The sequence below is a fragment of the Nicotiana attenuata genome, unplaced genomic scaffold, assembly GCF_001879085.1.
Source record: "Nicotiana attenuata strain UT unplaced genomic scaffold, NIATTr2, whole genome shotgun sequence".
NCBI lineage: Eukaryota > Viridiplantae > Streptophyta > Magnoliopsida > Solanales > Solanaceae > Nicotiana > Nicotiana attenuata.
The window spans coordinates 237,117-248,217 of record NW_017671628.1 but is presented as its reverse complement, the minus strand read 5'-3'; the positions used below and the strand labels follow the sequence as shown (position 1 = coordinate 248,217).

Genomic DNA, 11,101 nt, shown 5'->3' with positions numbered 1-11,101 from the left:
AAGAAGAAAAGAAAAAGAAAGAAAGAAAGAAAAGCAAAATAAAAGATAATTTTAAAGTAAAAAGGGAATAAAAAGAAAATATACACAATTTAAATAAGAAAAATAGGTGTCAAAATATGATTGGTGCGTGTCATATATTATTTTGGTTGAAAGTGGTGCTAGTCACGAAAGGTGGTATTTATTACACTTCGAACAAAGAAAGGGGGTCATAGGACTCCCGCAAAATTTAAGGGTGCAACTGGTAAAGTGGACAACCCCAATGGGGTAATTATGTATTATCCCGTAGAAGATATATAAAGTCATCTTTAAAGTAGTCAACGGAATTTCTTTTAGGTCACGGGTTCGAGCCGTAGAAGCAGTCACTAATGCTTGCATTAGGGTAGACTATCTACATCACGCCCTTAAGGGTGCGGCCCTTCCCCGGCCCATGCAGAATGCGAGATGCTTTGTACACCGGACTGTCCTTTTTTTATCTTATAATCAAAGAAAGCACACCAAGTCCAAAAACAAATCTAATAATTTTCAGCAGGAAGTCTATTATGGTAAGCTTGCTGGATGTATAAATACATACTACTAACTTTTATTTGAATTGAATTCAAAGACATAATAGTTTAAAGGTTATTGCAAGATTACAATCTCTGCAACTTTCTTAATATCCTGAAAAATATATACCTTATGATCTGAAGACCTTAAGGGAGTGATTAACACACGAGAAACCACCATCAACCATCAAATTATGCCCACTTATATACCTTGCTTCATCACTAGCTAAGAACAGAACAGCATTAGCTACATCCTGAACCAACAAATCCACACCCTGCAAGTTCGCAAACTTGCCAAAATAAGCATGAAAATCCGCGATTGCATCATCATTCCTTTGATCCTCAGACAAGTGAGACAGGCCCATTCCAGTTGCAACAGCGTAAGGAGAAACGCAGTTCACACGTATACCATGTTGCCCCAATTCAGCAGCCACATTTTTTGTAAGTCCCGGAATAGCATGCTTGGAAGCTGTATAAGCATGAGGCGCAAGGCCAGCAATAACACTTGCTGCACTGCTCATAGATACTATCGATCCCTTCTTTAGTGGAATCATTATGCGAGCTGCGTGTTTCATTCCAAGGAAAACACCTTTCACATTCACATCAAGCACATTATCGAAGACAGAAAGGTCACAGTCGCGAATATCTGTATAAGTTGTCCCTACCAATCCAGCATTATTAACCAATATATCAAGCGTACCAAATTTTTGAACAGCAAAATCGACTGCCTGACTAATATCAGCTTCTGCAGTAACATCACAGTGGATAAAATATGCACTTTGGTCATCACCAAGGGATTCACAAACGCGCTGTCCAAGTTCATCTTGAATATCAGCAATGCATACTTTTGCACCGTGTTTGTGAAATAAACGTACTATGCCCTCTCCTATACCACTTGCACCTCCGGTGACTAAAGCGACTCTTCCCAATAGCCTGATATATCAGATGAAATTACAACATATCGACTACAATACTATGATATAAAAGCATTTTCATAAAATATTTAAGCAAATGAGAAAAAAATATTTGAACACAAAGCATAAAGAAAAGAACTTGGATAGAAAATCAATCCACTTTATCAAAGTTATTAGTAATTTCCTAGGACATTTATGTAGTTCTCATCCTCTTCTGATTGATTTGTCACTTGATTAACAACAGAATCTCGATTTAATAGCACTGCTGTGACATTGTTGTGCTGCTTTCTCTGATGCTTAGTTTTGAAAAAAATCAGAGAGTTCTATTTCTGCTATAAAATTGCACTTTGAAAGTAGATATGCTAAAGTTCGCACAAGGGCGAATTTAGGCTGTTTTAACGGTGCACATGACCGATGGTCTTCGCCAAATTAGGTATTTTATGTATATATTTCGTAAATATTTGTTAGTCCCCATGCTCCAAAAAAGGCTTAGGCCCCGTTTGGCCATGAGTTTTCCCAAAATAAATTTGGGATTTATTTTCAAAACTCATGTTTGGCCATAAATTTTGCTCATATTTTGGCCAAATCCTAAATTTCAAAATCCCAAAATTAGCTATTGAGCTGATTTTTGGCCAAAATCCCAAAACATGGGAATTATATACATGTTTTTCCAAAATAAAGTTGGAAAATATGTTTTGAAAACGTATGTCCAAACACACTTTCATCTTCAAACCAAACTTCACTCAAATCAGATTTTTCAAAATAAATTTGGGATGTATGGCCAAACGCTAGCTTAATGATGCCCCTGGTTGAATGCTGAGTTATTTATCGAAAGAAACATGGATTGATTCCTACTTAGTACTTCTTTCTTCTCCCTTTTTCAGAGGTGCATCCATATTCTAGAAATCCTAGATCCGTCTCTGAGTTTACACTATAGCAAACATGAACAATAAAAAAAATGGAAAATTTTAGCATTGTAAGAGCTTATTGAGGTAAATATCCTTTCAAAGAACCATTTGTCAAAATGTGTATTTCGCTTATCATCAAACCAAATTCTGACACGAAACACAAGAAACTAACGAAATATTCTATTTAAAAGAACTATATTTGACAAAACAAGTATTAGTAAGAATTCTCAAATCAGAACCTTTGATTGGAAAGAGAACTGTCAGAGCTTCCTTTGACTTCCATGGCAGCAAGTTCCTTCTTGTTGGAAAAAGATATTTTAGTAAGAATGTGTTGAGTATGATTTTTACAGAAGACTATAGGAACTAAGACCCATTTATAGAGCGTTCGTACTATGCTACAGTCAGTGGCTATTGGTGATGGAATGGACCACGTGGAGCTAGATTGCTGAATGGAAGCCGTTTACAAACGATACTACAGCTAAACCTTAATCAACAAGTGGTTTATATGAATCCTCATACTATGTTTCTTCATTTAAATCCATCCCAAGCGAATATTATATAAAACAGAAATACAAATAAAAGTATTAGTAGAACTCTATATTTTTCATTAGCTTAAAAATCTCAAATAGGACAAAGAAAAATCCTAGAAAATGCAAGACCTAAACTAAGGTCTCGTTTGACACGAGCGATAAGGAATAACTTATATGCACCCCCGGGTATGTGCATGGTCAGGTTATTCAGCGATTGAGTGACTATTAGAACAACTATGGGCACGTTCGAGGACGAATATATGTTTAAGTGGGGAAGGATGTAACGACCCGACCGGTCGTTTAAAGCTTTTGCATTTTTGTTCGTCAGTTCCCGGGCATGACTTGTCCCGTATGATGTATTATGACTCATGTAAATCGTTGGTTTTTGGTTTTTCAGGGTAATCGGAATGAATTTGGAAGAACAGTTCCCAGTTTGAAGCTTGAAATTTGAAAGGTTTGACCAATATTTGACTTGTTTGTATATGATCTCNCTTACAGCGTTGGGGATTGTCGGGGGGGGGGGGGGGTGTCAAAGTATGCATTAAGCCCAAAAAATAAATTAGGACAAAACGATAAAACTTTGGACAAATCAAAAGTACTTATGAGCTGAGAAATTATAAGTTTGGAATAATCCACGTACGATTTGTAGATCGGTTTTGGCTTACAAATACTTTTAGTATGTATTAATAGCGTATATAGGCCAAAACTTATAAGCACTTTGACCAACTTAAAAGTTTATCCAAAAACCAAATGTATGAGCATTCAGTTTTTCAGGTAGTAGATCGCTTAGCATTTTTTTATTTTAATTACATTGGGAGAAATTAAAAAATAGTCAGATTTACAAGTGGTCATTCAAAAATAGCCACAGTTTCAAAGTCATTGAAATTTAGCCATTTTTCATGTAAAAATAAATTTGAACGAAAACATTGTTCCAAATCCGAAAAATACTCCAACATAATATACTGGAACTCCAGTATATTATACTGCACCGGTCTCTATTGCAACAAAATAGTGGCTGTTTTTGAATGACCAGTCCGAAAACTGGCTAGCCGAGCTATTTTGACAGTTACATTGGACTAGTTTGTGCAATCCAAAAGAGACTACAGAAGGAAGTTTGATAAGTAGGTTACCGACATTGACTATTTCACAAAAAGCTAATTGTCCCCGAATAGTTATGTACCTACTTGCATAGATAGCCCTTTAGGCACCTAGAGCCAAACAGATATAAAGTTTCGACTAACTAATTAGTTCATTTGAATCAGAAATAAAAAATATGACAACATGGGAGTTATACAACTTAACGGCAATGTTGAATTCTACTGCAACCATTTCTAGCCATCAAATAATGATATCTAGGGAAGTTGTTCCATATTGCGTGACATCCCATTAAGATTAGGCTCCAGCTTTCAGTGCTTCAACGTTTACTGCATGTATCTATATCATATGAAGACACACAAGCTCCCTACAAATTTATATGTCCATAATTGATTCATCCTGTCTAGCGAAAAAGAGGACCAGAAATCTTTTAACCAAAAAAAATGAAGATAAAATATAATTATGAAAATAATGGACGTGCAGACCCCAGAGAAACGAAACTGACATTCAAGAATTTGAATATAGACAATAGATTAGTCAGCCAAAACCAGAAAAGCCCATGATCAACGTGACAACGCTACCTAATAAAGCCTCAAAATTCACTTGTGTCGACTGATAGTTGAGCAAAAGGCATGTGCCGAAACCAGCTTCCCACATAATATCATCTGCAGCACCTTAATTGTTGCCTCCTACATGAAAATCAGCCATGAAACCTTCTATAAGGAGCTAAAATTACATTATCTTGCAAGAACAAGTTCTTTCATTCCCACTCTCAAATTCATCATCTGATTCACCGTCATCACTGCAATCACAGTACATGAAAGTAAGCACAAAAGACTTGCATGCTTTGCACGACGAAAGAATCTGTATAAAATTGAACACAAGAAAGCAAGTGACGTTTAACCAGACGATAGATTGACATATAACAACCACACAATATTTCAGCGAAAATTACACATGCATTCTTGTTCAAAGATGTTGGAAGTGTTTGTTATGGAAAAACAGTCCTCTACCAAAGTATCTACTCTCTCTATAAATCTGTAAACACTAACTTTTTACAAGTATGAATCAGTAAGCACATATGAATTTGTGGAACATAAGCAAATTCAGATGATTCCCGTATTTATAAACTAATCTCATTTGCTATACCTTGTCTTTAAAATGTGCCAGCAATTCTACTAATCAAAAGAACAAAAATGAAATCAATTCAGACCTAAAGAGCTTTGCGGTGCCGGGAAAAAAAGAGAAAAATATTCTAATTCACGAATCATCTTAGTCAAACTGAGTATACGAAATGTTGTCTTATATGTGTTCAGGCAATTAACAAATCACTTTTGATATTTGTCATGTAATCAGAAAGCCAAAACTCAAGCCCGTTGGAGTTGTTTCACATGTCTGAGAGAAACAGAAAATCATAGTTCTTAGATTGCGACAAAAAAACAAATAGTTAGCCCACAGTTGTGCAGATGAGGAGGAAAAGTAGTCCTCAACCGCAATCGAAGAAGATAAAATAACTTTTAAAAACCTGATAAAACCCAGACTCTTTGAGATACTATAACATGTAGTACTAATAAACAACTCTGATCTTATGCTTCCAAATAAATAAATTCAGCCTGAAATCCCTTTCTAGCCAACCTCGCCTTCTGTTGAATTACATCCTAACTATTTACTGTTCCACCTGAAAACTACACACTTACCTCTTTTAGTATCGTTCCAACTGAAAACTACATGCATACCTCTTTTAGTGTTGCCCTTAATCTAAGGCCCTTTTCTCATAGTGGACAACTGATACAATTTTTTAGTTCTCAAGGCAACATCTCTTCTGTTCTACTTCTATCCCTTGTTTTTGGAAGGAAATGGAGTATCTATGGCATTAACAACAAACCAAGTAGATATCTTTTAGGGAGTCTATTTCTCTTCTCCAGAACGTTTATTGCACGTGTAAAATCTTAGATGACTACAGGGCAGGATCATAACTTAGTCAATCAACAAATTTGGACCACAAAAATAACTGATTCATGCGCTCTCCTGAAGACTTCTAGGATCACTAGCATAAAAAGAAACAACAAACAAGATGAGCAAAGGATTTGCTGCAATTGAAGAAAAGCAATACTTCAAGTTGCTAAACTTTAGATATAAGCATCTAGATATTTAAAGGCATCTACTCTGCATGTCCACATAAAAATTATTATCTCTAGCACCTCCAAAATTTTACCAAAATCGAACACTAAAAATTTTAAGCAGAACATAAATACAGGAAGAAATTTTTTTGAAAATCATAAGCAGTTTGCAGCATTGTGGGATATTATAGTTTATAAAAAAGCTGCAATGAAAGGACCCAGAGTCTAATCAAAAGTATCTTGTGCCTTGAAGCTGTGGTTCACAAGAATAATAGAAAGATGTTGCCACCTGCCGGATGTCAAAGACATGAACCAGAACTTTTAATCCTATCATCAAATTAAAAGCATGCCAACAAGTCAAGGCACACAGCAATAAGTTGAATAACCATGGATTTAAGCACCTAGGCCTTACCTAAATATTTCAAGTACTGAGGCAGTTAATTCTTTTTACGATATATCTAACTCCCCATCTAACATGAAACTCTTAATTATTTTGAACAGTCACAAATATATATTTGGTACTAAATCATTAAATCCATTTAAAGTTGGAATGAGATTAATCATTAGCAAGATAGTTTACAATGCGAGAGTAGAATTCAAAACAGCAAGAAACAAACATCAGATTAAAGATGAAGAAACTGAAGCTCATACCTAGGCTCAAATTCCCTTATCTCAAAAAGCTCTCCTCCGGTTGTGTCTGTCCACTGCACTTTCCTTTTCTCCATAGGATTGGGGGCATCATCAATCTTTTCAGAAATTGTGTCACATTCATTACCATTGCCACCAGAAATGGGAACACTATTTGCTGGTTTCTTTAAGCTACTCCTAAGAGCAACCTTTGGTGAGATATGACTGTCCTCAATAATATTAACACACTGTGTCTGATTGTTGTCCTTGTCAGAAACAGGACAGCTAGGCAAGACTTCTGGCTGTTGGGTAGGACCGACTTTAAGGGGAGATGGGCTCTCAAGTCCAGCGGCAGCGCGTCCAAAGCATACAAAGGAGGCGCACCCGCGGACAACCCTGTTCTTCCCGGAAGCCAGCTGGAGGTCAGGATCAGTTTCTTGGTCCACCAACTGGTACTGGTTCCACGGTGCAACTCTCATGGGCTTCTCTTCGTTCTTCTGACCCAAGAGTAGAAGGGTCAGGCCCTTACTATATCCAGAAGCTGAAGACGAGAAGAAACCTCCTCCTTCTACTGCAAATAACATCAGTTCTGCTCATCTGGTCAACATGCAAATGCTTTTGTCTAGAGCTACTTCAACCTTTACAACAACTGCAGCCACCTGCCTCACACTGCATGACTGCTTGTCAGATGAGCAGTATATGGAATTTTACACATAGGGGAAAAAAAGGTAACACGAAGAAGAACACAACTGATTTGTACACCACTCATTCTGTAAAAAATAAGAATCTAATAATTCTTCCTTTCCAATTTATACAACACAAGTTCCATTTTTGGAACGTCTCAAAATATTTGACATCATTCCATTTCTGTACAACTTCCATAGCCATCAAGAATTCATATTAACTTAACTATCAAATTTAAACTTTGATCTGATATTTTGACTTTTAAACTAACTTTTCAATCGTTACTCTAATATTTTCTTCCAGATTCATCAATACAATATATAAGTCAAATCAACTTCTTAAGCTCCCTGCTCAGCCAAATACAGTCATATAAAATCAAACCACGTAGTAATTTTTTTCCACAAAATTGCCCCCAAAAAAAAAAGTACACATGGACAAAAAGCTCTAGAATGAGTGCTCCTGATTGTACTACCCCATCTCTTTTTTGACTAATTTCCTAAAATAATTGTTCTAAACCGCAATAGATAACTGTCAAAAAGGATAACAGTTAAAATAAATTCAGTTAAATTAATTAATATACAATTCTTCAACATATGGCTACAAAGCCGTTCATATTATGTCAAATCGAAGTCAAANNCTTTGATATTATACTTACTCTTTCTACAAGATGTCATTAGTTCAAGTGTTCAACAATACCTTAAGCTTCCAATAGTTCTATACTTCTATTGCTCTATAAAATCTTATCTAAGATCAACAATTTCTCAAGAAAGATTAAATGATGAATTGGCTATATTATCAATTGAAGAAGAATTATTAGAAAAAATCAATTATAAAAAAAGATTATTAAAAATTTGTATCTCAAAAAGTTAGAAGAATAGACTTTTAAAAAAAATCTTATAACTTTCTTTTAAGAATTTAGGTCCCATATTATACTTTGGGTCCGCATGTTCTTGAGTCGTCCCTGCATGGATAATACGGATATCTATTGATTAACCCGTTTTTTGTCTGTCTTAAATAGGTGTCGGGTCGGCTAATTTATTCATTTTTACGTTACTCATTTATGATCTGCCCATATTCAATCGACCCCCCCCCCCCTCCCGTTTGCCACCTGTATGTCCCTTTTAATTGCGCTTATCTTTTTTATTATTTTTTGGGTTAGGAAAGGAAAGATCTCTTTTTTAAAAATAAATTTTGAAACAAATAATACTAATTATTTTGTTTTCCAACGATATCTGGTACTTGCTATAGAATAACAATAATAATAAATCTAGTGCAATATTGCAAACAAAGTTTGGGGATCAAAGGATAATGTATACACAGACTTTATTGATATCTTGCACCCAAAGGTGTGACTTGGAGGTGGTGGTCAATGAAGTGGGTGAGAACCATGAGGTCCCAGGTTCAAATTCTAGCGGAGACAAAAAATCCAGGCCTTGGTGGATAGAGTTACCCGGTACCTGTTGCTGGTGGGAGGTGGCAGGTATCCCGTCGAATTAGTGGAGGTGCGCGCAAGCTGGTCCGAACACCATGGTTATCAAAAAAAAAAGACTTTATTCATATCTTGTAAAGGTAAAGAGGATGTTTTCGATAGACTCTCGACTCAAGGAACAGTGAAAATAAAGCAGCAACAAGATAATAGGGTAAAGGAAGCGAATGACACAAAATGTAATAATAAAGAACCAAGAATAAAAAAATCCAATAATAGTACTAGTACTACTGTAAGCTTAGAAAAACTCATGACTATATGTCAACCTTCAATCTTAATCTCGATCGCCACACCTTTCTGTAAAGCCCAAATAATTAATTCGCGATGGGAAAATTTCATATTGAAGAATAAAACGTTTGATATTAAAGATAATTTCATACTTCGCTAGAACACTAAACTTCTAATTAAAAATAAGACATTTTATATTTGTGGTTGAAACAACTAACTGTTGGTGGTTGAAACAAAGTAATATTGTGGAGTTTGTCTGCTTACCCCCCTTTTTGCTTTTAGGAAACGAAGAGAAACCAAAGCGGAAACATTTGTTTTGTATTAGAAAATTTATTAAATTTGTATTAATATATCATTACGAGCTCAATAACTAAAATATGTTATGGGTTCGATGTCACGTTCAGAACCTATAAATTTCAAATCCTATCCTTACCTCTAATTTTCAGTCACTACTTAAATTGGTTGTTGCTATTTTTTATTTATTTGATATCTAGAATTTACTAATTATTTTCAGTCACTACTTAAATTGGTTGTTGCTATTTTTTATTTATTTGATATCTAGAATTTACTGATCCATCAATTATATTCGCGTTAAATGGGCCCATTAAGTAAAAGAAAACACATTCTACCAAGAATTCGCTATTACTACTTAGAGTCTGTTTGAAAAGCCACTTAGGAATTGGATTTGGGTGTAATTGAGTGTAATTACACATTTTGGCATGTTTGTTTGGCCAAGTAATTACTTGGTCAGCATGTAATTGGGTGTAATTGAAGGGGTGTAATTACACTCTCCAATTCTCAAGGGGAGGAGAGAATTGGTAGTAATTATACTGTGTAATTACAAGGTTGCTTTTTAGAGCCTGTTTGGAAAGCCACCTTGGAATTGGATTTGGGTGTAATTGGGTGTAATTACACAGTTTGGCATGTTTGTTTGGCCAAGTAATTACTTGGTCAGCATGGAATTGGGGGGTAATTGGAGGGGTGTAATTACCCTCTCGAATTCTCAAGGGGGGGGGGGGGGGGTTGAGAATTGGTGGTAATTACACTGTGTAATTACAAGGTTGCCTTTTAGTTTCTTTCCTTTTTATTTTTATTTTAATTTATTTTCTTTATAATATTTTATTTTTTTTATTTTAATTTTTTATTTTATTTTTACTTTTTAATTTCTTTTGAAATTGTAAAATATATTTTCTTTGTACATTATTTATCTTTTATTTCTCTATATTTACTTCTTGTGATTCTATGTAATTACTTATATTTTATTTTTTATTTATTTTATTATTCTATTTTGAAACTACACCTCCTAATATTAGAAATAATGAGTCATTAATAAACTTGGCATATAATGAGTGATGCGATTAAAGTGGAACTTTGTTGTTAAATGTGGTTATAAACTTATCATGTTTCCTATCTTAAGTTGCAGTGGGACTTACTATTATTATGTCGGAATTTGACATAAGTTAAACTATTTTATTTTTTTGAATTTTTGAAATTGTGTTATATTCATGGTTCCAATTTACTTATTTTGTAGTATTGACTCACATTGCATGTTGTTCATTTTTTAGTTAGAATTGGTAGATTAGTTTTGTCAAACATTTGAATAATGTTATGACATTATATTTATAAATATTAATTTATTTTATCAAACATGAATTCCATGATGTTCTTACAAAACGTATATTTTATTTAGTTTTTGTAAGTATCTAAAATAAATATTATTAGTTTAAAATATATATATAAAAATTATTTTAACAAAATTAGTTATAAATATATGATTATTAATTAATGTATATTCACGAAAAAATAATACATCTTAAATACCAAATATATCATCATTTATACTTATAAAATCTTATAGGTATATATTTATTATATTAATTTTTAGTTTTGATAATTACTTAATTTAAAATTTAATCTAACTGTGTAATTACACTTGTGCAACCAAACAGTAAACTTGTAATTACACT

At 34.2% G+C, this 11,101-nt stretch overlaps 2 protein-coding genes across 2 annotated transcripts; both read right to left on the bottom strand.

The window, feature by feature from the left end:
* Positions 1-513: 513 nt before the first annotated feature.
* Positions 514-2,803, bottom strand: LOC109209388 (xanthoxin dehydrogenase-like). The gene is made up of 2 exons (XM_019372650.1): positions 2,604-2,803; positions 514-1,475 (listed from the first exon to the last, which is right to left on the bottom strand). Exons 1-2 carry the CDS (start codon positions 2,645-2,647, stop codon positions 674-676), a joined length of 846 nt encoding a protein of 281 aa, XP_019228195.1. The 5' UTR covers positions 2,648-2,803; the 3' UTR covers positions 514-673.
* Positions 2,804-4,353: 1,550 nt separating this feature from the next.
* Positions 4,354-7,428, bottom strand: LOC109209386. Its single transcript, XM_019372649.1, has 2 exons — positions 6,761-7,428; positions 4,354-4,791 (listed from the first exon to the last, which is right to left on the bottom strand). Exons 1-2 carry the CDS (start codon positions 7,318-7,320, stop codon positions 4,722-4,724), a joined length of 630 nt encoding a protein of 209 aa, XP_019228194.1. The 5' UTR covers positions 7,321-7,428; the 3' UTR covers positions 4,354-4,721.
* Positions 7,429-11,101: the final 3,673 nt, after the last annotated feature.

Bases quoted from the DNA above. Each gene is read 5' to 3' on its own strand.
- LOC109209388 (XM_019372650.1), bottom strand. From the start codon at position 2,647: ATGGAAGTCAAAGGAAGCTCTGACAGTTCTCTTTCCAATCAAAG. The intron at 1,476-2,603 runs GTTCTGATTTGA...CTGATATATCAG, and splicing joins AGTTCTCTTTCCAATCAAAG to GCTATTGGGAAGAGTCGCTT.
- LOC109209386 (XM_019372649.1), bottom strand. From the start codon at position 7,320: ATGTTATTTGCAGTAGAAGGAGGAGGTTTCTTCTCGTCTTCAGCTTCT. The intron at 4,792-6,760 runs GTATGAGCTTCA...CTGTGATTGCAG, and splicing joins ATAAGGGAATTTGAGCCTAG to TGATGACGGTGAATCAGATG.